General features: G+C 47.3%; 2 protein-coding genes across 4 annotated transcripts in view; one reads left to right on the top strand and one right to left on the bottom strand.

The window, feature by feature from the left end:
• LOC123773869 (soluble calcium-activated nucleotidase 1) overlaps nucleotides 1-26,843 on the top strand; it is a 348,537-nt gene that overhangs the window by 310,161 nt on the left and 11,533 nt on the right. The window lies entirely within an intron of this gene.
• LOC138349630 (soluble calcium-activated nucleotidase 1-like) overlaps nucleotides 1-26,843 on the bottom strand; it is a 145,452-nt gene that overhangs the window by 117,424 nt on the left and 1,185 nt on the right. Inside the window, exons 2-3 of the mRNA XM_069318834.1 lie at nucleotides 25,182-25,331; nucleotides 24,613-24,746 (exon numbers count right to left, since the gene is read on the bottom strand). Of these exons, the coding sequence (XP_069174935.1) occupies nucleotides 24,613-24,746; nucleotides 25,182-25,331 (284 nt within the window). The remainder of the gene's footprint in view (nucleotides 1-24,612; nucleotides 24,747-25,181; nucleotides 25,332-26,843) is intronic.

A 26,843-nucleotide genomic window follows, 5' to 3' on the forward strand; every position in this document is an offset into this window, starting at 1 on the left:
CACTCACCTGAGTAGTAAGTGCCACGGCCAGCTGATCACCCCCCCAGCCTCCAACCGCCGCCCACCCTCCAGTCTCCACCCGCCGTCCACCTTCCCGCCCAGCGCCCGCTCAGCGCCAGCCCAGCGCCCGCCCATGTCGCAGCTCCCAACAGATAGCCAGGCTTCTCCAAGCCAAGATGAGTTATCAAACAGGGGTAGACAAGGTAGATGTCAGACGTGTGACCGGGTATGCTATATCCGGTTGAGTGACGATAATGTGCGCATTCATTTCCACAACGGAGCCAGGTGTTTGGGTTCTGGGCGCCCTCCCAGGGAGAACACCAATCAACAGCCCACACCGCCCGTAAGGCAAAACACCTCCCAGACCTTCATTCCCACAGAAAATTTATTAGAAGCTATCAAAGCAACATCGGCCAGAACCTTGCAACACATCCCTAAAGCAGCCCGCCCCCATGCAGCAGCCAAATTATCTGCCCTCCTGAGAAAGGTCAACGACTCTCCTGGAACGACCCAAGCATGGCACAACCTCCTAATGTTTGGCAACATATGTCTAGCCACCCCTGCAAGGAGAGACAAAACCTTAGCTGCCTCAGTCATCAAAGCTATAAATGATTTTCCCAGGGAGGACAACCAGGTGCGCCTTCCCACTCGCGCGAGAAACACCCACGGCAGGAAGAGCAACAGTGGCATATCCGAGACATCAAAAATCAGAACATCAGTCACCAAGAAAATAGAAGAAGGAAACACTATTGGCGCAATACGAGTCATCACCAGTGAGGACTCAATTGCCGACAGAGATGCCGCAACAGCTCAAGCCCTAAGGGAGAAACACCCACCCAGGGCTCCGCGGGAGGGCGACATTGTACAAGTGGGGGCTACCGGAGCAGAACCTCTCTGGGTGGCTGAATCTGTGGTCCATAAAGCAGCCATGTCCTTCCCTACAGGATCAGCAGGTGGGTTCACAGGACTAAAACCAAACCACCTCAAGCAAATGCTCAACCCTGCACTGGGTGACATTGCAAAGAACCTCTTGGTGGAACTAACCAGATTCACCAACACATGTCTAGCTGGCAACATACCAGCGTCCATAAGACCTATCTTTTTTGGAGCATCTCTCTGTGCTCTAAAGAAAAAGGATGGAGGGATCAGGCCAATAGCTGTGGGCAATTCTCTCCGGCGTCTCGTCGCAAAGGCAGCTGCAAGAACAGTTAGTGATGCAGCGGCCAACATGCTGAAGCCAAAACAGCTCGGGTTTGGCATTCCACAAGGGTGTGAGGCGGCAGCCCATGCAGCTCGAGCCTTCATCGCCAACATCACAGACGAAAAGGCCCTTATCAAGCTAGATTTCAAAAATGCCTTCAATTTGGTGCGGAGGGATGCTGTACTCCGTGCGGTTCATAGTCATTTCCCTTCCCTCTACCCTTTTGTACATTCATGCTACAGTATGGATCTTAAGCTACTTTTTGGCGAACATGAAATTGACTCGCGAGAAGGCGTCCAACAGGGTGACCCCCTCGCTCCTCTCCTTTTCTGCTTAGTCATCAAACAAGTCACAGAGGTCCTGTCCAGCGAGCTTAACATCTGGTTCTTGGATGATGGTACCCTAGCTGGTTCCCAAGACTCCCTCCTGGAGGACATCAGAAAAATCCAGGAGCAAGGTGCAGTTTTAGGCCTCACCCTGAACCCTTCTAAATGTGAAATAATATGTTCCAACCAGGGCATCGTAGAGAGAATAGAGGGTCTTCTGCCAAATATCCATAAAACTAAACCTGAAGACAGCACACTCCTTGGAGCTCCCCTGGGGTTGAAAGCTATCGATGAGGTCCTTGATAAGAAAATCGCCGACCTTAAGAGGATGGATGGGAGGATTGAGGATATTGATGCTCATGATGCACTCTACCTCATCACCAGATGTCTGTCCCTCCCCAGGTTAACCTACTTTCTGAGGTGTTCACCATCTTACAGTAGCCAAAAACTAAGTGAGTATGACCGGTTACTGAAATCAATGCTAGAAAAAGCCCTTAACCTCTCTCTCGATGACCTACAGTGGAAACAAGCCTCTCTTCCCGTAAGACTTGGGGGCCTCGGAGTTCGAACAGCAACGCAAATCGCTGTTCCAGCCTTCCTGTCCTCCTTATCAGCATCCGACGACCTTGTGAAGGAAATTCTACCTGCCCACTTACATCAGCTGGCAGGTGTACATGATCCCAATTTTACACGCTGTGCCACAGAGTGGGCCTCTCGTGCAGGCCAATCACCTCAACCACCATCCCCAAAATCCCACAAGCAATCCAGCTGGGATGGTCCCATTGTAGACCAAGTTGCTGCAGAGTGCCTGGGTGCTGCAACAACACAACACGAGATTGCTCGCCTCACAGCAGTAGCAGCACCACATGCAGGGGATTTCCTGTTAGCAACCCCAATGTCGGCAACTGGCACGCGTCTCACACCACACGCCCTCCGAATTGCTGTGGCCCTCCGCCTTGCTGCCCCAATCCACACCAGATATAGGTGTATTTGCGGCGAGGTGGTGGCTGACAGGTACGGTCACCATGGCCTACTCTGCCAAAGCACAGGGGGATGGCACTCGAGGCACAGTGAAGTTAACGACATCATCAAGAGGAGCCTCACCACAGCTGGATGCCCAGCTGAAAGAGAGCCCCGTTACCTAACGCCCCGTAACTCTGATGCTCTTATTGGTCGCCCGGATGGTATCACAGTGAACCCCTGGAAGAATGGCAAGCTGAGCGTGCATGAAGAATGCCAGGGGGGCTGGCAGGCAGGCTGGCAGAGAGGGAGGGAGGCTGGTAGGCAGGCTGGCTGGCAGAGAGGGAGGGAGGCTGGCAGGCAGGCTGGCTGGCAGAGAGGGAGGGAGGCTGGCAGGCAGGCTGGCAGAGGGGGAGGGAGGGAGACTGGTAGGCAGGCTGGCAAAGAGGGAGGGATGGAGGGGGGCTGGCAGGCAGGGAGGGAGGGAAGGAGGCTGGCAGGCAGGCTGGCAGAGAGGGAGGGAGGCTGGCAGGCAGGCTGGCAGAGAGGGAGGGAGGCTGGCAGAGAGGGAGGGAGGGAGGCAGGCAGGCTGGCTGGCAGAGAGGGAGGGAGGCTGGTAGGCAGGCTGGCAGAGAGGGAGGGAGGCTGGTAGGCAGAGAGGGAGAGAGGGAGGGAGGCTGGCAGGCAGGCTGGCTGGCAGAGAGGGAGGGAGGCTGGCAGGCAGGCTGGCAGAGGGGGAGGGAGGGAGACTGGTAGGCAGGCTGGCAAAGAGGGAGGGAGGGAGGGGGGCTGGCTGGCAGGCTGGCAGAGAGGGAGGGAGGGAAGGAGGCTGGCAGGCAGGCTGGCAGAGAGGGAGGGAGGCTGGCAGGCAGGCTGGCAGAGAGGGAGGGAGGCTGGCAGAGAGGGAGGGAGGGAGGCAGGCAGGCTGGCTGGCAGAGAGGGAGGGAGGCTGGTAGGCAGGCTGGCAGAGAGGGAGGGAGGCTGGCAGGCAGGCTGGCAGAGAGGGAGGGAGGCTGGCAGGCAGGCTGGCAGAGAGGGAGGGAGGGAGGGAGAGAGGGAGGCTGGCAGGCAGGCTGGCTGGCAGAGAGGGAGGGAGGCTGGCAGGCAGGCTGGCTGGCAGAGAGGGAGGGAGGCTGGCAGGCAGGCTGGCAGAGGGGGAGGGAGGGAGGCTGGTAGGCAGGCTGGCAAAGAGGGAGGGAGGGAGGGGGGCTGGCAGGCAGGCTGGCAGAGAGGGAGGGAGGGAAGGAGGCTGGCAGGCAGGCTGGCAGAGAGGGAGGGAGGCTGGCAGGCAGGCTGGCAGAGAGGGAGGGAGGCTGGCATGCAGGCTGGCAGAGAGGGAGGGAGGGAGGCTGGCAAGCAGGCAGGCAGGCTGGCAGAGAGGGAGGCTGGCAGGCAGACTGGCAGGCAGGCAGGCTGGCAGAGAGGGAGGGGGGCTGGCAGGCAGGTTGGCAGAGAGGGATGCTTGCAGGCAGGCTGGCAAAGAGGGCAAAGCAAAGGCAGAGCAAAGCAAAGCTGGCTGCCCAACTGTACATCGACTATACCCCTACTGAAAAGTTTATACTCTTTTTCATGTTTTTGACCATAATTTTTGATGTACGTGTTTCATTTTGGTATCAATGTATTCTCAATGAAATGTTCTAGAGGAACATATGTATAACATGTCACCAAAGCTAACGTGATTCCAGCCCCAAATAAAAAAAAACTAAGTCGTTTGTTAGCCGTGCACGCCAAACAGCGCGAACATGTTGCTACTTTTCTCAGGTTTGTCAAGTCCAAACTTGTTCAACATCGTTCTTTTTTGTATCACTGTGATTGCAATAAAATTTCCTACACAGACATATGCATTTAAATTAGACAACATGGGGGCACATAACCCGCAACGACCCCTAAAGTCGCCGAAGCCTTACCCGCTACTTCACACTCATTGCCATACCTGCTACACCCAATACACCAGACAAACACATACAGTTTGCTTACAGACATTTTTGTGCAACATTGTTCATTTTGATATCAAATTATTCGCAATAAAATACTTTAAATAGAAAGACAAATATAAACAATAACAACCGCAATATATATAAGCAATACCAATAACAAAGTACAGTGGTACCTCGCATAACGATCGCCCCAAAAGACGAACATTTTGGGTAACGAACGGCCGGATCGGCGTCAAATCGTCCCGTATGACGAACGCTGGTTTGAGTAACGTCAACACCACATGGTGGGGTCGCGCTGCTGCTTGCACATTCTTAGACGCCTCCGACGATGCACATAAATTATGTTGTTCTTGTTTAACCCTCAAACCGCGCATATCATATATAAATGATATGTGACAAAACCGAAACCGCGCACATCATTTATATATGATTTCATGTCTAGCGCTATAATTTAAACTCCCCGCCTTGGATAGGGGCAGCTATAGTACAGCCACGACCGATAGTTGCCAGATGCCACCTAGAAAAAAAATCCATGCCAACATTCTTGGGTGTTACAGCGTCAGTATTGAGCAAGCCACCAAGGCTGGCGCACGCAGCACGAGCTCACAACACCGCTGTTCAGCTTGTGACCACAGCATCGCCTACAAATACCATAATATATATGATACTGCTATTATTTAGCAGTGATAGTATTACTGAAGCCCCCTGACTGTGATAAAACTGACCAGGATTCTGATAATAGCAGGATTGTGGTGATATTTAGCGCTGTGCTCCATGGAGGGAGGCGTAAGGCTGTGCGAGGGAGGGTTGTGGCGTCGTCTTCTGACTGTGTGTGGCCACCATTTATTGACTGCACTCACCATACCAGCTTAGTGGTTCGATATGGTGAACACAAATGTTGATACTTATATATAACGTGTGTATAGTGTGAGATAACAGCGAGAGGAGTAGGTTGGGAGCCGCCATTTTGGTGAGGGAGGAGCGTCGTCTGCACGTCTTGGCATGGTGTTTACTGATGGCCACTATGGTCTTTGGGCACCATACCAACTTATTTGTTCAGGTATGGTGAATAAAACAGGTAGATACTTATATATAATATGTGTATATAGCGTAATAACACCACAAACAATATTGTTGAAGGACAAATATTAGTGCGTCTGGCCTTGAGGGCGGCCGCCGATTAGCTGACTGTGTGAGTAGCTACGCCTTATGGCCTTTACTCACCATACAAGCTTAGATGTACAGTTATGGTGAACAAAACATGTAAATACGTATATATAACGTCTGTGTATAGTGAATAAATACAGAAAGAGTATTGTAGGAGGTGAATGAGGGTGAGTGAGGTGGTGTTGAGGGAGGGAGTGGCAGTGAGTGGCTCGCTGGTGTTTGGCGGTCACTCCTCGTTGCTTTTTGACTCACAAGACCAACTTGGTAGTTCATTATGGTGTACAAAACATGCAAATACTTATATATAACCTGTGTATATAGTGTAACAACAGCAAAACTATTTGTTTATTGTTTTATGAACATAATTGAATCACTAATATGCACACCATAATTTTGAGTACAGCGATGGTTCACACATTTTATGATATAAATATACCACAATTCACTGTATGGAATAATATTACTGCAAAAAAACTAAGAAAAAATCAATCAGAGACATTGAAATAATTAGGTAATAATATATTTGTGGCAACTGCCGTCTGACAGCTCGGGCGGAGTAGACCTCATCTGGCGAAGGCTCTGCCAACGCCCCTTTTTTGCCACACTTCCCTACCCTATTGCGGCTAAAATATGCCACCTACGATTTTTTTGTTATTTTTTCCGTGATCAGGGAACAAAAATGAACACTTCTATAAGACGAAAGAATTTTTTGGAATTTTTTTTTTGTTGCGCCTGTGGGTGTGAATTCCATTTGGGCCCTTAGCGGTTTGAGGGTTAAAGATGCTAATGATGCTGGGATATAAAAGGGTGACTGCTGAGATGTTGCAAAGCATTGACGTTTTTGTAGGAAAAAAAGAAATGAAATGTCTGATATACAACAAATGTCAAAAAGGCTCGTTCGGTGTTCGGCAGGTAGGCTGCTCCATTATAACAATCTTTCTTTGTTTCAAATGTGTTCCATTTGTTTTGTATTTGTCATTTACGTCTCAATAATGGAGAAGCCTACCTTACATACACTGAATAAACCATTATGACATTTTCCTTTCTTCAAATGTGTTCAATATTTATTTTTCATTGTCTTATAGCAAAAGGTTCGTTCGGTGGTCGGCAGGTAGGCTGCTCCATGTTTCTTACATACAAAAAACGTAAATAATAAAAAAAAATGAATTTTGAAAACCAGTACAAATGTCAAAAAGGTTCGTTCGGTGGTCTACAGGTCGGCTGCTCCATGTTTCTTAAATAAAAAAAAAACGAGAAATAAAAGAACTGTTGAAACAATTTGAAAAATGGACAAATGCCATAAAGGTTCGTTCAGTGTTTGTCGGGTAGGCTGCTCCATTATTGAGACGTAAGTGACAAATACAAAACAAATGGAACACATTTGAAACAAAGATTGTCATAATGGAGCAGCCTACCCAAGAAACACTGAACGAACCTTTTGCTATAACGAATATGAAAGACGAAGGGCTGCTGGCTGGGTTAGTACTGCGTGAGCAACCATTTGTGGCACACGTGCTTCTGGCTCTCAAACACCTGTCCCACACGGTGTTGAAAGACTGCGCTCAGTTGGTGCAATTCAGACCCTATTGTTTGAAGAACATAAGGGTCATAACATTGGTGAAGCTAGGCGCAATAAGGGCTTAACACAACGGTCGGATGCCAGTGATACAGCACCTATGAGGATGATACAGCGAGCGTATCCAGTTGTAGCTCTGAGCCCCACCCTTGCCATCTCGAATTTATATAGATGATACATAGATGAATCGTTTTCTGCGTTCAGAGTTGATGCATCTGATACAAGTAGCATAGATCAGGGGTCTCCAAACTATGGCCCGCGGGCCACATCCGGCCCGCCACATAATTTCATCCGGCCCTCCAAACAAATCCCTGTGTGGTGGCCTTAAAAAAATAATTATCGTACGAATGGCATCGCAGAATTATTCAAAGCTGGGGCTGCTGACTGGTGGCGCTCAACCTGAGTCAGTTTTCCTCTCTCTCGATAGTGTGACGCACAGATACTAATACTGGTAGGTATGTGTTGTGCATTAGAACCAATCAGTTGTGTATAACTGTATATTGTGGGGATGGAGGGCGAGTGGGGCTTCGCTGCTTCCGTTTCAGGGAGCACAAACACTGTACAATATTCTTTTCTCTGTACTTTGACAATGCCTTTATCTTAGTTATACAAAATAGCAATTTCATTTTTTATTCCTCTGGCCCGCATAAATATGGGAAATATATAATGTGGCCCTTACATTGAAAAGTTTGGAGACCCCTGGCATAGATGAACAGTGTTAGCGACTTCCATGGTGGTGTTGTTCACGGATATTTTCAAGAATACCTGAATCTCTTCCTGACTGATGGACACTCTTTGAGGCTAGCTGAATCTCTTCCTGACTGATGGACACTCTTTGAGGCTAGCTGAATCTCTTCCTGACTGATGGACACTCTTTGAGGCTAGCTGAATCTCTTCCTGTGTGGGACCTTACAAAGCGATCTTTTCAAGACTACCTTACAAATTGAGCTTTTCCTATAATCGTTTCAATACTACTTTATGCTTTACAAGCTTGGCTACATACCACCTACAAGTACTAAAGCCAAGGGTGCACGCGAGTGCGTTATTTGCAAGCACACATAACGATGAAACAGGAAACGAAAATCTATCTGTAGCTGGTGCAAGGAGAGCAAAGTCGCGCTGTGTACCATGGACTACTTCGTTGACTATTACGCACCTCCAAAGTACTGAGTGTGTAATACAGTGTGTTACTGTGTAAATAGTATGTGAAACTGTACATATTTTAATTTTAGTGAATTTTTACCACGTAATATTGTGACAATAAACATTTATTGTGGACACATTACTGATTATGTATCACAGTTTCATGGAAAATTATGAACATTCTACTGTATACATATTGTAAAGGTCACAAATATGCATCATATATGATAAAAGAAATAAATAAAACCAAATTGGAAATGCATAGAAAAAATATTTGAAAATATATTTGTGGCAACACGCGGTGCTTGAATGGCCTGCGTGACCGTGTCTGGGAGCTTCACACACAGGCGACCAGGCCCTGATGACGTCACAGCGCACCTTGTCCACGCCCTCACAGCCAAAGTAAGTGGAATTTGGTAATTATTTTTTCATAGACATGTTCAGGGACGGTAATTTATCATTTTGCAAAGAAAAATGATATTTTGGGGAACATTTGATGTCATGCACACTGGGGGAATTTCACAATAAACACAGTGCATCACACTGGTTACATGGGGCACACTCGTTTTGTATGACGTCCATTTCACATGACGAACATGGAACGGATTAAATTCGTTATGCGAGGTACCACTGTATAAAGGTTAAAGTTGGCAAAGTTACCCGTGAGCGTACAAAATCAGTAAAATGTATATACTCGTTTCAGTTGTCTCACCTTATTTCTCGTGCTACATCGTTCGTTTTGGTATCATTGTGTTCGCAATAGATTTCTCTTTAGGGGTATAGAGAATTCTGTATGCACCATTTGGTACACCTGCAGACTAATGTATATACTCGTTCAGTTTGATAACATATATTTTTGCGCTATGTCCTTCATTTTTGGTATCAAATTGTTCACAATAAAAAGGCGCGTATTTTAAAACTAGTCAATAATAGAACAATAAATAGAATTTTAACAAACATTTTAACTTTTGGACACTTTTTGATGCTCATCACCACAAAATTATTTATATCTTTCCAGTGTTCTGACATCAGTTTTCATGTTACGTCTTTCATTTTGGTATGAAATTGTGCACAATCTAAAGGCATTCATTTTGAAACCACCTAGAAGTTGATCGGATGAAAATTTATTTTTTTACAAATATTTTAGTTTATGATGCGCACGATAGTCATCGGATTACATTAAGGAGAAAAACTTATGACGATAATAGGAGGGCGCCGTGCGCGATAGTGTTATTAATAAACAGGAAGCAATAAAACATGTTAATGATTATTAATGATTCGTAATACTGTACATGTACCATGAAAATCAACATATAATGGCATAAAGCTATTACTCACTTCCACCCACTTACCTATTGCCCACTTTATTACTTAAAGCTTCACCCACTCCTTCCTCCCTACGGTTCATTTTCGTTTTAGTGCAGTACACGTCCTAAGTAGTTCTTGTACATTAATTGGCGGCATATGCGTCGTTCTGCCCTGCTGGGGCTGGTTGCGCCGTTCCTGCAGAGTCACTGTTTTCGCTTCACGTCTCGCGTGTCAACTCGTGGTGCTCACTTCATCGTTGGTCTCTGCCTGGGCCATATATATTTACAAGACCAATGTACAATATATTTAATGTTCAATATATTTACAAGGTATATACAAGACCTGGATCAAGATGACTAACATTTGCGTGATAGCAGTCAGGATTCACTGGCCTCAATGTGGTTGCTAGAACATAAATGAACTCTTATGACAAGCATTGTAAAAATACAAATGGTAGTAGACTTAACAATGACATCTAATTTATAACAAAATAAAGTTGAGAAAAACTATACATTATATATACAGTGGTACCTCGGAATGCGATTGTCCCTGTATGCGAGGTTTTCGGAAGGCGAGGTGTATTTACTCCAAAAATTTGTCTCAGAAGGCGAGGGTTACTTCGGGAGGCGAGTTTGGACGCGAGTTTGTTGATACGCGTACAGCCGACCTAGCGCGTTCGTCGCCCCTCCGCCCCTCAGTTTATTATTGTCTCGCACTCAGTGACTACCCCCACATCAATTCTTCTCGCGGATTTTCAGTGTTTTGTTGGATTTTTGGTGATTTGTCTATACAATTTGTTATTATATATCTCACCATGGGTCCCAAGAAAGCCAGTGGTAAGGATAAAGGCCAGAAAGCTCATGTGAGGATGACAATAGAGGAGAAACGAGATTGTTCGGAAGTATGAGAACGGTACACGTGTTGTTGAACTTTGTAGGCAGTACAACAAAGCCACATCAACAATATGCACTATACTTAAGAAGAAAAATAAGATTATGGGTGCTAAAGTGGCAAAAGGAGTAAGAACATTAACGGCACAAAGACCACAAATACTTGAAGAAGTGGAAAAGTTGTTATTAATTTGGATACACGACAAGGAGTTGAGGGGTGATAGTGTTTCGGAGGCCATTATTTGTGAGAAAGCCAGGGTGTTGCACGAAGACCTTCTAAAGAATACCCCTGCAACGAGTGATGCAGATAAGAAAGAGTTTAAGGCAAGCAGGGGCTGGTTTGAAAAATTTAGAAAGAGAAGTGGTATCCATAGTGTTACAAGGCATGGGGTTATGTGATGTGATTATGGAAGGGGACTCCCCTTCCAAACAGTAACTCTTCTCCTCCTCCCCCCTCCTCACCATCTTCCATACGCCTACAGCACTCGACAGCAAGGTAAGTAATAACTGGAACACAGTTTTGTAGGTTTATTTAGATGAATTAGGTAAATTAGGTATAAAAATTTAGTTTGATGTGGGGTTTTTGTGGTAGTCAGGAACGGATTAATTCATTTCCCTTTATTTCTTATGGGGAAATTAACTTCGGAATGCGAGTTTTCGGAAGGCGAGGCGTCTCCAGGAACGGATTAAACTCATATTCTGAGGTATGCCTGTAATGGTAATAATAAGACACATGTGGTAGAAATACTGCAAATGAACTTTTTTTTTTTTTTTTTTTTTTTTCTGGGGGGAGCCCCGTCGGCTCCCCGGAGCTTTACCGGCTGATATGCTAATGTCAGACTTTGGCATCAGTCATGTGTATGGAGTTCTAGGGCCTACCGGGGACCACGAGCCAGAACCTGGCCCCCTCAGAGAGGCAAGGGGAGCAATGGCCTATAGAAACCCCCGTGTGGTTGGAAGCATTCTATGTCTGCCATCGACCGGGTCAAGCATCCAGAAAGGTAAGCATTCCAAAACAAACCCCTATTCTGGTGAAAATTGCTACCTAAAGCCGAACTAGTGGATAGAACTCTTCAACAGAAAACAAGGAAACTAGTATGACGTCATACGTCACCGCGCTGCTGTCTGCGCAGCTCCCCCCTCCCCGGGAGGGGGAAGGGGGAGCCCCAGACCTCCCACGCTGGCTATCCACCCATCAGTTCTTCGGCTGATGCTATAGGCAATGGTTATGTGCTCCGGCTCCAGTGGTTGTTTCAGCACTGTACCTAGAGTGTGGTGTCTGTTTTCTAGGTGGTGCGTGAGCCGGGAGTGATTCTCCAGTACTCGGGCTGCATGCGCCTAGGGTTCCCTTCCCTAGGTGCCCTGTAAGTACTGCCCTTGGGGCTTGGGGCCACCTTCCACAAGTTCCTTGGGTCCTGCTCCTGCTTGGCCGTTTACTGCTTGGTTTTCGGCCGCTCTTTGTGTGCTCGGTTGTTCTGTCTCCCTTGTTCGCCTTAGAGTAAGGGGCAGTGTTTGCACTGGTGGGGCGCGGGGTACTGTGCAGCTTGTCTTTACCAATCATAGCGGCCGGCTCTGTTCCGCTTGGGTACGCTGTCCTCTTGCGGGGTTTTCTTTTTCTTTTTGTTTATCTACCTGGTGGGGGGTCTGCCTTCGTTCTTGCCCCATGTGTCCCTTGTGTTCTGAGTATTTTCTGGTGGTACCCCCTGCTAGGTCCCCGTGAGTGTACACGTCCCGGGGGTTCAGCTCCTAGAAAGTTGTTTGGTAGCTTTGGGTGCCGGTTAGCAGTACCCTGCCTGGGATTACCTGAGCGCGAGTCCTCTTAAAGTAAACGCTCGGGACCCTGGGAAACCCCTGGGGGCGTGCGGGTCCGATGGATGTGACCCCAGAGTCCCCCCCTCGCTTCCAGCGAGTTTGAGGGTTGCTCTCACCTTTTGTCTCTGGGTGACTCTCTGTTTTGCCTCCGTCTGCTGCCTGTGGGGTCGGTGACACCTTCGACCCGGAGTCTTGCGAGTTTGGTTGCTCGTTGTGGCTCGGTTACCCAGTTGTGCTAACAAAGCGGGTGCGGGCAGCAGGGGCGTTGCACTTGAGCCTTGGTGGTGGCAACGTTCTCGTGGTTTCCTCCCCGGGAGCCCCGGGGCTGCCCCGTTGTAGTTCGTTTTGGGACTTGGGGGTGTTGGTTGCTTCAGTTCCATCCACGCCCCCTTGTCTTTCCCCTGGTTCACCCTTCCTGCCTGCATCCGGTTCCTTACCGTCTGTAGGTTCGGGGCGGGGTTTTTGGTGGTGTTGAGACTCGGGCAGTCTCTGGGAATTCCCCTTCCGGGGTAGTGACGGGGGCATTTGGGCCTGTTCCTCCAGCCGTGTTGTATGAGTCTGCCAGTGGGCTCCCTTCCTTAGTGTTTTCACGGCTACCCCGGTTTTCTGGTACGGCTGGGGCTTTGGGGGAACGGCTCGGCCCCGGGGCCTGTCGTGTAGGTTCCCGGGGCTGGGGAGGGGCTGACTTGGGGGGACTTTGGCCCCGTTAGACCCCGTGGGGGTTTTTATCCCCCACTAGGCGGGGCTTGTGGTTACGCGGAGTGGGGTCTTTCCTCCCCACTCGCCGTACGTGCTGTTGGACGTCGGCCCCTCCCCGGGCTCGGTTCCTTGGCCTTTGAGTCGGTTGGTTCCGTCCTGTGGGTGGATGTTTCCTCCCCTCCTTTTTGGGACGGTGTTTTTGTCATGTTTCCCCGTTCGATGGGGTTCTGCGTGACTTCTGATCTCGGGTGCGCCTGCGCCTTCGTGTGCCTTCGGGACTAGTGTTGGCTTCTGTGTTCTCGAGGGTACGGGAAGGTTTTTCGCTACTTCCCGCATTATTGGAACGTCTGTCGGCTCCTCTACTTGTCGCCTTGTTGGGCTACTTGTCGCCCTGTTGGGCTACTTGTCGCCCTGTTGGGCTACTTGTCGCCCTGTTGGGCTACTTGTCGCCCTGTTGGGCTACTTGTCGCCCTGTTGGGCTACTTGTCGCCCTGTTGGGCTACTTGTCGCCCGGTTGGGCTACTTGTCGCCCGGTTGGGCTACTTGTCGCCCGGTTGGGCTACTTGTCGCCCGGTTGGGCTACTTGTCGCCCGGTTGGGCTACTTGTCGCCCGGTTGGGCTACTTGTCGCCCGGTTGGGCTACTTGTCGCCCGGTTGGGCTACTTGTCGCCCGGTTGGGCTACTTGTCGCCCGGTTGGGCTACTTGTCGCCTGGTTGAGTTCCTTTTTGGGCTCTTTGCTTCTTTGGCCGGTTTTATTGTTCCTGCTTCCTCTTTTGGCTACTTTTCTCGTGCAGTAGTCCTGGCTGGCGCCTTCCCGCAGGGAGGGTGTGCGGTTCGGCCAGCGTGTTATGCGCATGCGCCGTGGAGTTTATTTTGGTCTGGGCTGTGTTTCAGTGCTGGGGTTTTGCGCCCTTTTTTTTTTTGCTACAGTGCTTCGCCTCTCGATCTTCTCCCTGGCTGCGGTATGTGCCCCCTTCGCGCCGGGGGCGTCCTGGTTCCTAGTTGTGGGGAGGACACCGCGGTTTTCCCTGTGTCATGGGTGTGGACCGCCTCCTTCGCCTCTCCCTGTTCTCCTGCGGGTCCGGGAGGGTCCGGCTCTGGCGTCTTCACCTGGCGGTGCTCCCAAGTTCTTCTGGGCACGGTTGAGTCGTGTCAAGTTCGTGCCACCATTCGCCAGGTGAGTTTCTGCGGTCTGGCGTCTTTTGGCCGGGCGCTGGATGCGGCGGTGTTTATATACCTGTCTTTATTTAGGTATATTTTTGTACGACTGAGACCATTCGCACACCAGTGACTGTCCCTTTATCACCCCTTCCTGTCCCCCTCATGTGCATGTCCAACCCATGCTGGAGTCATTCAGGGGACCCTCCTTTTTTAATGTTGTGAGGTGTGGGGGTTGTAGAGTTGGTTAAGCAAAAACCACTGCCAGTATTGGACCTATTCGTACAAGTGAAGGTTCATACACGGAGGATGACAAAGAAATTAGTGAAATCCTAAAAAAGCAGTATGAGGACATGTTTAGCACTCCAATAAACAACATGAAGGTGGAAGATCCAGACATTTTCTTTATGCGGGATATTCAAACCCCGGTAAATATAACTGATATAAACACGAGCGCACTAAATTTTGAAAAAGAAATTGAAAACATGCCCATGCACTCGGCCCCAGGTCCAGACTCATGGAATTCAATATTTATAAAGAAATGCAAAGTGCCGGTAGCACAGGCACTCAGTATAGTGTGGAGGAAGAGCTTGGACACGGGGGAGATACCAGATGCCCTTAAAGTAGCAGACATAGCCCCTCTACACAAGGGAGGGAGCAAAGCATTGGCAAAAAATTATAGACCAGTTGCACTAACATCGCACATCATAAAAGTATTTGAGAGAGTGATTAGGAGTCAGGTCACCAATTTCATGGAGACCAATGACCTTCATAACCCAGGCCAACATGGATTTCGAGCGGGAAGATCGTGCCTCTCACAGCTACTTGAGCACTACGACAAAGTCACTGAGGCATTAGAAGAGAAACAGAATGCTGATGTGATATACACGGACTTCGCAAAGGCCTTCGATAAATGTGACCATGGCGTGATAGCACACAAAATGAAGTCAATGGGAATAACCGGTAAAGTAGGACGCTGGATACTCAGTTTTCTGTCAAACAGGACTCAGCGAGTAACTGTCAACCATATAAAATCTAGTCCAAGTGCAGTGAAAAGCTCTGTACCTCAGGGTACAGTCCTTGCACCACTGCTTTTCCTTATTCTCATATCAGATATAGACAAAAATACAAGTCACAGTTTCGTATCATCCTTTGCAGATGACACAAAAATCAGTATGAAAATTACCTCGGCTGAGGACATTGAAAAACTTCAAGCTGATATTAATAAAGTTTTCGACTGGGCATCAGAAAATAACATGATGTTTAACAGTGATAAATTCCAGGTACTCAGGTACGGTAAAAATGAGGACCTTAAACATAATACAGAGTACAAAACACAATCAAATGTACCCATAGTAGGAAAACAGCATGTAAAGGATTTGGGAATAATAATGTCGGACGACCTAACGTTTAAGGAGCATAACCAAGCAAATATTGCGACAGCCAGAAAAATGATAGGATGGATTACGAGAACTTTCAAATCCAGGGATCCCATCACAATGGTTGTACTCTTCAAGGCACTTGTGTTGTCCCGTCTTGAGTACTGCTCAGTACTCACTTCCCCCTTCAAAGCAGGAGAGATTGCTGAAATAGAGGGAATACAGAGAACATATACGGCACGCATAGACGCAATAAAGCACCTAAATTATTGGGATCGTCTCAAAGCCCTCCAAATGTACTCACTAGAAAGAAGACGAGAGAGATATCAAATAATATACACCTGGAAGATACTGGAGGGCCAAGTACCAAATCTACACAGTAAAATAACAACGTACTGGAGTGAACGACATGGAAGAAAATGTAGAATAGAACCAATGAAGAGCAGAGGTGCCATAGGCACAATCAGAGAACACTGTATAAACATCAGAGGTCCGCGGTTGTTCAGCGTCCTCCCAGCAAGCATAAGAAATATTGCCGGAACAACCGTGGACATTTTCAAGAGGAAACTAGATTTATTCCTCCAAGGAGTGCCGGACCAACCGGGCTGTGGTGGGTATGTGGGCCTGCGGGCCGCTCCAAGCAACAGCCTGGTGGACCAAACTCTCACAAGTCAAGCCTGGCCTCGGGCCGGGCTTGGGGAGTAGAAGAACTCCCAGAACCCCATCAACCAGGTATCAACCAGGTTCTGTACTCACCTGGTGAGGCTCCTGGCTGTGCTTGCAGGATTTGAGCTCTGGCTCTTGGGTCCCGCCTATCTGGTAGAACTTGCGGGATAGTACCAGTGGAGTGCAGTGGTGCTATTGGCACTTTTGGGGAACACTGTATTACCATCAGTGGTCTGTGCTTGTTACACGACCTACTTGCGAGCATAAGCCTTCTTGCTGGTTCGTCCGTGGACTTCCAGGGCGCACTGGCCTGTTTTCGTATGATGGTTCCGGCCCGTCCTGGTTGTGGGAGTATGTGGGCCGGTGGCCTGCTCCTAGCAGCTGCCTGGTGGGCCATCCTCTGGCCGGTCTGGCCTGACCTTGGGCCGGGCTTCAGGTATTAAAGAGCTCCCAGTACCTCATCCAGCAGGTATCGAACGGGGTTTCTCCGCCGTTGGTCGCCTGGTGCAGGTTTCTGGGCCTGCAGGGTTTTGTCGTGTCTCCGTTGGCCCTGTCTGGGGTCTGCCTGCTCCATTCTCTGCCTTTGCAGAGGGGAGTTGCTATTTACATGTTGCATGTTGCAGTGGTGCCTGTTGCTGCTGCTGCACGTGTGCATTGGTACCGTGTTTCACGGTGGCGTGTCCTTGTTCCTGTGTTCGGTTGTGGAGTGGCACTTTGCTGCCGTTTTGTGCCTGGGGATTGCGTGGGGTTTTTGTCCCTGCCTGATTGTCCACCCCTGGTTGTTTTCCTGGTTTTTTTTTTTTTTTTTGTGCTTCTGCTCTTTCTTCCTGCCTCCTCTGCAGCAGGGATGTTCTGCGTGTGTTCTTAGGCGTTGGTCAGCCTGTGTCCTGTGATGTGCTTCTTTGTCTCGGTCTATTGCAGTTGTTCGTGCCCCTTGGTTCGGGTCCTGTTCTGGCGGCGACCCTTCCGCCTTCTTTGGTTTTCCTAGCTTGCACTGCCGGTTGTTTTTTTTTTTTTTGGGGGGGGGGTTTCTTGCGATGTCTCGCGTCGGACCCGTCGTTTCTGAACTCCTGGTGGGCTTGCATGCTTTGGGGAGTTTTTCTGTTCGGCAGATGTTCCGTCTCCTTGTGCCGCCTGGGTTTCGGTGGTCGCGCCCGAGATCTTCTCGCGGCTCCGCCTTTTTCCTGGGCTCGGGGGGGCCTTGTCGGGGCTGCTTATGTTCTGCCTCGCGGTCTTGCCTCCGGTTGGTGGTCGGGTGGCTTCGTGGTAGGTGTCCCACCTGCGTGCTTCTCTTGGCGGCAGTATGGGTATTTTGGCGGTCCTTCCTTTTCCTGTCCCTTCTTAGGTGGTTACTCTTGTTAGCTTGGTTTACTCTCGGCTTGGTTTTCTAGTGGGGGTTGGGGGCCGTCGTCTTGCCACATACTGTCACCTCTTTTCGTGCGGCGCAGGCGGAGCCGCTTCAGCTTGCTTTCGGTCTTGGTGTTGCTTCTGCACCGTTAGTCAGCTGTCTTGTGCGTCGTTTCACCTCCGGCCTGTTCGTGCGCCGCTTGCACCATCCTGGTCTCTGGTCAGCGTGCTCTATCTTCTCCTCGGTTGGTAGTGCCCCTTCGGTTCCGGTGTGTTTTTTCGTCGGCTCTTTCCTTTGGGCCTTTGCCTCTGGGGGTCGGTTCGCTGAGTTTTCTTGCTCCTTCGGTTTTAGCGTTTTGGTTGTTTGATGGCAGCAGTCTCCATTTTTTCTGGCGCGGGGTGGGGCTGCTGCATTCTGGAGGGGTCCAGGGTTTGTTGGTGCTTCGTTGGTCGGGCCGGGGGTGTGTCGTTTTTGTGTTCAGTGGCGGCCCTCCGCTGTTGTTTGCGTGCCACGGCGTTTGGGTCCGGAGCGCCTTTTGCGTTGATCCGGTTCTGTCCTTCCCGGTTCGCGGGTGATGGTGTCCCGGGTGGTCAGCCGTGTTCTTGCGGCTAAGCAAGAACTTCCCTCATGCCTGTGGCGTTCGTGGCTTCGCTGCTCTCGCTGCCGTCTGGGCGACGTGGCCTTGCAGTCTTTCGGGCATGGATTTTTGGTGTTCGTGCAGGGGCCTTGCTGCTCGTGGTTCTCGTGTTGTTCCCGGGATTTTCGGGGCTGTGGCGCCTTGGGTTGGCGTTTGCTGCCGGTTGTCTCGCCTCCTTGGGGGGTGCGTGGTGTCCGCCTCCCGGTTTTGTCCCTTTGACCTTCCTCTGTGGGTAGTTAGCTCCGGGGAGCCGACGGGGCTCCCCCCAGAAAACCAGCGTTGAATGTAATGAAACGCCATTTTCTGGGTGAGACCCGGAGGCTCCTTGGCAACCCTCCCTCCCTCCGGTCGGCGTTTTTCGCGTGTTTTGACATCCAGCCTCAGAACTGATGGGTGGATAGCCGGCGTGGGAGGTCTGGGGGCTCCCCCTTCCCCCTCCCGGGGAGGGGGGAGCTGCGCAGACAGCGGCGCGGTGACATATGACGTCATACTAGTTTCCTTGTTTTCTGTTGAAGAGTTCTATCCACTAGTTCGGCTTAGGTAGCAATTTTCACCAGAATAGGGGTTTGTTTTGGAATGCTTACCTTTCTGGATGCTTGACCCGGTCGATGGCAGACATAGAATGCTTCCAAGCACACGGGGGTTTCTATAGGCCATTGCTTCCCTTGCCTCTCTGAGGGGGCCAGGTTCTGGCTCGTGGTCCCCGGTAGGCCCTAGAACTCCATACACATGACTGATGCCAAAGTCTGACATTAGCATATCAGCCGGTAAAGCTCCGGGGAGCCTCCGGGTCTCACCCAGAAAATGGCGTTTCATTACATTCAACGCTGGTTTTTTTTTTTTGTCAAAACAAACAGAATAACTGCAGAGTGCACTCAATTATAAATTCTGCGGATATCTACACCTAGCTCATCCAGAGCACTATACAACTCTGGCTCTGACTGAAGGTCAGGAACAGATGAAACTTCATGTGACAAACTATCATCTTGAGAGATAACCTCGTTAACATCTAGCCAATGGACATGTGGTGAGTGTACGGTTGAAACGAGAGGTCTAGATCTAAGATTATAAGTGCTAGTATGGGGTTGCTGAACATCAAGTGGTCTGTCAACCACAGAAGGTGGTGTAACAATAGGAGGATCTGTCTGGGTAAGTTCATTGTCATCTTCCTCATCAGTCTCGTCAACAGTCATTTTAGCTAACTTCATATGGTCTAAATGTTCATTTATATACTCTCCTGTTACTAAGTTCTTAAGTCTGTACTTGTTACCTTTGATAAGCTCGGTTACCTTATATGGACCCAAAAATTTCTTAGTTAACTTGTACATAGGACCAGACCTGTGTTGGTTAAGTATCATTACTACAGATCCAATAGTTATTTTACTGGGTTTAGCTCGTGCGTTCCCCTGCTAGAGTGAACTCAGCTGTTGCTTTGGACAATTGTTCTCGTATTTTCTTGAATACTAGTTGCATTTGTCTACGCTTCACTTGAACAAAACCATCTATGTTATATAAGGGAGTAGGAGGTATGTTAATCAATTCATTAGGGAGTATCTTATCTGTACCATAAAGAATAGCGTGAGGTGTGTCACCTGTAAAAACATTAATTGAAGAATTTATAGCACACTGAATTAAGGGTTTAAAATCATCCCAATTGTTATCAAAATTCAACGTGATTCTCGAGGCTTCTAACACTTTCCTGTTAGTACGTTCGGCTAGTCCATTACTTGCTGGATGATAGGGCATAATACTACATTTTTTAATGTTATATAAATCACACAAGCTAGTTAAAATACTATTACTGAATTCTGGACCATTATCTGAAAGGATTACTTTAGGCATACTATATCTACAAGCTATTTGGTCATGGAATGCACTGGCTATAGTTTCTGCTGTTTTGTTCGGGATAGGAACTAGTTCGCAAAACCGTGAATAATTATCGACCATTACAAGCAAATGTTTGTTCCCTTTCTCCGTTTCCGCAAAATTTGTCAACAAATCCATCGATACTCGTTCCCAAGGAGCTTTCGTTGCTGGGTACACCTGAATTGGATTAGGTCTTGAAACATGTCCCTTGTGCTGTAAACAAGTTAAACATCTGTCAACATAATGAGCAATCTCCTAAGCCATTTTTGGCCAAAAATACTTCAATCGACCTTGTTGGAGTGTACGATCCTTTCCTGGATGTGCACTTGCAGGAGCATCATGGATAATTTTTAACACAGTTGGTACCAAGACAGCTGGAACAACTAACTGACAACATTTCCTCGGGGCTGTCCCTAGCTTTACTACTCTACACAGTAAATTGTCTAACATCACTAATTCTTTCAATGGTACTGGCGGTTTATGAATCGGGCGAGTGTCTTGCTTAGTCAAAAATTTAATGACGGGTGCCCATATGGGGTCTTGTCTTTGTTCCGTCTCGACTACTGTAGCATCTAATGCTGGGTAATTTAACTGAATTGCAGCTACGTGTCGAGAAAACGCATCGGCTACAACATTTTGCTTTCCAGGAATATAACCAAATGTGGGATTTAATTCTTGAATTGTGAGCAAATATCTAGCAAACTTTCCAACTGGATTCTTATTTTTGAACAAGGTAATTAATGGTTGGTGATCTGTAAGAACATGAACTGGGTAATTATAAATTGTATCCTTGAAATCTTTAATTGCCCAGACAACTGCCAAGACTTCTCGTTCTGTTGCACTATAATTTTTCTCTTCTTTAGATAATGTACGGCTAGCATAAGCTATTGCGTGATCTCTGTGACCTCTGTTTGAAGTAATGCAGCACCTAGACCTGTGTCACTAGCATCTGTAACCAACGTAAAAGGTTTAGAAAAATCTGGGTACCTAAGGACAGGTGACGAAATCAAGGCTGACTTGAATTTTTTGAATGACTGATCCTGGGCCTCTCCCCAAACAAAGGGTTCATCTTTTCTTTCCAACTTATAAAGTGGAGCGGCTATAATAGAGAATCCAGCAATAAATGAACGATAAAATCCTACAAGACCTGTAAACTGTCTTTCGGCTTCTGCGGTACTAGGCGTTGGAAAATCACGGGAAGAATGAATCTTTGATTCATTCAGTGTAATACCTGAAGGTGTAACTGTATGACCTAGAAAATTAATCTTCTCCTTTAAAAATGAACATTTTGCAAGCTTTATTTTTAAATTAGCTTCAGCGAGCTTTGCAAGTACTTTTTCAAGGTTCTGGAAATGAGTCTGAACATCTTGCGACATGATTATGAGATCACCAAGGTAAACTAGAAGCGTACTTCCTATCAATCTACGAAATAGATTTGTCATGAGCCGTGAAAAGGTTATTGGACTACTCCGCAAACCAAATGGCATTCTTTTGAAATGAAAATAACCATTGGGAGTACTAAAGGCTGTCAATTGTTTACTTTCCTCATCAAGGGGGATTTACCAGAATCCCTGCAACAAATCTAACGTTGAGAATACTTTTTTTCGACCAATACTTTGCAACAAATCACTTAGGACTGGAAGTGGGAAACGGTCAGGTATTGTTACTCTGTTATTCTGATAATCGATTACAGGTCTCCAAGTCCCATCTCGCTTTGGTTCCATGGAGGAGCGTTCCATGGCGAATTACTCGATTCAATTACATCACTCTGTAACATTTCCTCTGAGTCTATCAGCTTCTGCTCTCTGAGAATGGGGAAGACTGTAAGCTGGTACATAAATAGGCGTAGTTCTTTGTTCAATGGAAATTTTATGTGTAACAAGAGGAGTGAGACCTAACTTTTCTCCTGGTAGAGCAACAACAGCTCTATTCTTGTTCAAAATTTCCAAAAGCTGAGCCACAGAGTCAGGAAAATCAGTAGGACTGAGGTGTAGCGCTTGCACCTCTGGCTGAGATCCCTGTTCTCCTGGTGTGAGAGTACAAACAGTATGTTCCATGGAGACATCATCCACAACTCACACCGTTAATGAGTAATGGGCAAAATCTACAACGTGGGTGCCAGACTGGAGATGGATGTCGGCATTACTAGTGTTTGCAATATACAATGTAACAGTACCATCCTGCACTGTGTGCCAGGAGGGTTCAACAAACGTACCATTCACTTTACACGTTTCACTTTCCGCAATGACATCCGACAACTCAGGCACTCCCTAAACCTTAACTCTTATTCTGGTGAGAGAATGAGGGTGCAGCACAGTGTCAGTAGCTGTGGAACCACTGACTTCAGAGATGGAAGCTGCCAGGTGAGCGGGACAACGAGAATCCGTTAGGGCGTCCCCTTCCAGAAAGTCCCGATACTCACTCTCCTTAACCCTTAAATGGCGCATAGCTATATACCATTTGACACCCACAGGCGCATACCAAAAAAAAAAAAAAATTTTTTTTTCTTCCTAACCTGTTAATTTGTGTTCACTGATCACGGAAAAAATAATAAAAAAAAATCGTAAGTGGCATATATTGCCCACTATAGGGCAGGGAAGTGTGACAAAAATCAGGCGCTGACTGAGCGTGCGTCCCAGGCAGTCTGTTGATCGCCAGCTGTCAGGCCAGAGTTTCCACAAAGAGATAATTACCTAATTATTTCAATGTCTGATTGATTTTTCGTAGTTTTTTTGCTGTATTATTATTCAATAGTGTGTAGTGTGATATATTTTTATAATAAAATGAGTGAATCATCGCTGTACTCAACAACAACTGCACAACTACTATGCTTCATTCGAGCGCCTGTTTTCTCGGGTATGCTACCACGACAAGGATCTGACAAACCTACGCTAGCAAGGCGGGTGTCAACAAAATTAACGTAGTCTGATTGAAGGTTGAACTCCTGGCCCTGTCGATACATGCTACACAAGGGTATGACGTGGTCTTTGATACTTATGTTCCAACGATGGGGAAACAATGCAATATTTTCATCAATCATGGTGTACAGACCTAAGAGAATGTCACCAGGAAAATGAATAACGTCAACAACTAAACATATTATAGACAATGTGACACCATCTAACTTTTATTTATTGGGATCGTCTCAAAGCTCTCCAAATGTACTCTCTAGAAAGGAGATGAGAGAGATACCAAATAATATACACATGGAAAATACTGGAGGGTCAGGTCCCAAATGTACACAGTAAAATAACAACGTACTGGAGTGAACGATATGGAAGAAAATGCAAGATTGAACCAGTGAAGAGCAGAGGTGCCATAGGCACAATCAGAGAGCACTGTATAAACATCAGGGGTCCGCGGTTGTTCAACGTCCTCCCAGCGAGCATAAGAAATATTGCCGGAACAACCGTGGACATCTTCAAGAGAAAACTGGACGGTTTTCTAAGAGAAGTTCCGGATCAGCCGGGCTGTGGTGGGTACGTGGCCCTGCGGGCCGCTCCAAGCAACAGCCTGGTGGACCAAACTCTCACAAGTCGAGCCTGGCCTCGGGCCGGGCTTGGGGAGTAGAAGAACTCCCAGAACCCCATCAACCAGGTATCAACCAGGTAACTTGAGTGGGAGGTCAATTTCACCCTGAACTTTTACTTTATTTCCTGAAACACCACTTAGAAAAGGTATGGGGCACTTCCTTACTGTAGTAGGGTGCCTACTTTCAATGTCTCTAAGAGCTGAGGGCTTGACAATATTAACTTTTGCACCCGAGTCAAGTAAAACTTTTAAAAGTCTACCATGTACAATGGCTGAGACAAGGGGACCATCACTTGAGACTGGACAAGTTACTACTTGTGACTTATGTTGTCTGGGATATCTGCATCTCGTCTGTGTCAAATTCACTGTGGTTCCATCAACATCTACAACTGGTCTAGAGTCAGTGTCCTCCTCTGTCAAGTGTCCAAATCTATTTTGGGTAGCTACTGAATACACTGGGAGGGCACTAGGATTGGCTAGCTTGAATTGGTTAGCGGATGGCCTTGGGGGTTTCCTGGCGACATGAAGTGAACATTCTGAACTCCAGCATTCTGTAGCTGAGTATTATAATTCGAAGTTGCATTATAGCTGGGCTGGGAGTTGTAATTATGTGAGTTCTGATAATGTCTTGGACGCTGTGAGCCTCGCCAAGACTGACCATGGGAGTTACAAGGTGGAGATGTCCTTTGCCTAGCTCTACAATCCGCAGTGTGGTGACCAACTTGTTTATGGTACTTGCAATATGGGAGCCTAGAATGATTAGATTGACGAGGGGGCCGAGAGAATTGTCTAGGAGGTGATGATCTAGGGGCGGACCAACAGTCCCTTGCAAGGTGGTTACTCTTACCACAATGCCAACATGAGGGAGTGGATGGTTGTGGACTATGGCGTTTCGGCAACTTATGAGGAGGCGAATTTGACTGGGGGCTACGAGCATGGGTACGGTTCTGCGACCAAGAGTTTTGAGAGTTTGTGGGAGGATGCTGAGAGCTTGTTAGTACATTTACAGTATCAGAGGGTGGCAACAGTTGAGCACTTCGGGGAGCTAGTTTATCGGCAGCATTGTTATTAGCCTCAAACACTTCACCAATTTTATGTTTAACACCAAAATTTTGTTGCTCGATGATCGGTTTAGTATGCTCTGGGGCAAAATGCATTAAAGTCCCAAATGCTATCATCTTGGCCATAGCCTCAGGGGACAGATTATTGTCTTTATCTAACCAAGACGAACTATTCATAGCAGAAACTAAGGCATACAGATACTGATCGAGACGGCTAGTAAACGCATTAAACGATTCACCAGGCTGCATGATGGCATTGATAATTTTCTTGACTAACCTATACGGGTCGAGGTCTCCTTTGTTAACAAAGCGCCGGCGAAAGAAATCCTTAAATTGAGACCAAGACTGGAGGCTAACAATGGCTTTCTCATCAACAACAAAACGTGTATCACCTTTGGTTGTGTCCACAGCTGACCGTGCAATTCCCAAGTATTCGGCATCAGTAGGCTTAGAAAAACGTGCAACTGTTTTCGCTTCAACCTTACTAAACCATGACTCTAATAAGCGGGATTCGCCAGCAAAAAGAGGAATAGCCATTTCCTGAGCTGATCTCTGGCCATTGGGATGAGCAACTGTTCCCGTTGAGTCTGAAGGAGTTTCAACAGTGGTAGGCATTGTCACAGCCGTGGAAGGAATGTTTGAACGCAGATTATAATTAAGTGCACCTGGCATCAGAAATGGTATACACAAAAATAAACACTCAAAATAATATCAACTTGGCTAAAGTAAGAAAATGGCAGAAATAAAATTATTAAATTGGGCTAGGCAACAAATAATTAAGAACAAGCAAAATTGTGAATTAAATTAGCAATCTTTCATGAAAATGGCTGGAATTAGAAGCATGTAAATTAATTAACCCTTCAATTGCGCATCGCATCATATGATGCTTTGACCGACTTGCAGTAAATTGCGCATCGCATCATGTGATGCTTTGGAGTACTACGCAAGATTTAAACGGCCCGCGGATACACGGGGTTCACCACACCTTCATCAGGGCTCTTGTAAACAGACGCCATTTTTTTTAAAAATTGTGGGCCAAACTCCAGGGTGTTAGGGGCCTCAGTATTGAGTCAGCTACCAAGCCTGACACATGCAGCATGAGCTCACAGCACTGCTGTTCAGCTTGTGACCACAGCATCGCCTAAAAATGCCATAATATACTTGTTCATGCTATTATGTAGCAATGATATTATTACAGAAGACCCCTGACTGTGATAAAACTGACCAGGGTTCTGATAATAGCAGGATTGTGGTGATATTTGGCGCTGTGCACCATGGAGGGAGGAGTAATGCTGTGGGAGGGAGGGTGGTGGCGTTGTCTTCTGACTGTGTGTGGCCACCTTTTATTGACTGTACTCACCATACCAGCTTAGTGGTTCGCTATGGTGAACACAAATGTAGATACTTATATATTCTGCCCGAAACGCTGTGCGTACTAGTGGCTTTACAAGAATGTATATACTGTACTATCCAATGTATTCTCACAAACCCAATGTACCTTCTTGTATATATATAAATAAAATAAAATAAAATAAAATATAACGTGTGTATAGTGTGAGATAACAGCGAGAGTAGGAGGTTGGGAGCCGCCATTTTGGTGAGGGAGGAGCGTCATCTGCAGGACTTATCATGTTGTTTACTGATGACCACGATGGTCTTTGGGCACCATACCAGTTTACTTGTACAAGTATGGTGAATAAAACAGGTAGATATTTATATATAATGTGTGTATATAGCGTAATAACACCACAAACAGTATTGTTGTAGGAGAAATATTAGTGCGTCTGGCCTTGAGGGCGGCCGCCACCAGCTGACTGTGTGAGTAGCTACATCTTTGTGCGTTTACTCACCATACAAGCTTAGATGTACAGTTATGGTGAACAAAACATGTAAATACTTATATGTAACGTCTGTATATAAAAGCAAAAACAGTATGGTGGGTGGAGAATGGTAGCAAGTCAGATGAGGTGAGGTGAGGGAGGGAGTGGCAGCCAGTGGCAGCCAGTCACTGCCTGCCACTGCCACTGCCACTCAGCATACCAACTTAGTGGTTTGTCATGGTGAACAAAACATGCAGATACTTATATATAACCTGTGTATATAGTGTAATAACCGACAATGTATTTGTTCACTGTTTGATGAACATAATTGAATCAACAATATGCACACCATATTTT

Source organism: Procambarus clarkii, chromosome 91, assembly GCF_040958095.1.
Source record: "Procambarus clarkii isolate CNS0578487 chromosome 91, FALCON_Pclarkii_2.0, whole genome shotgun sequence".
NCBI classification, from domain to species: domain Eukaryota; kingdom Metazoa; phylum Arthropoda; class Malacostraca; order Decapoda; family Cambaridae; genus Procambarus; species Procambarus clarkii.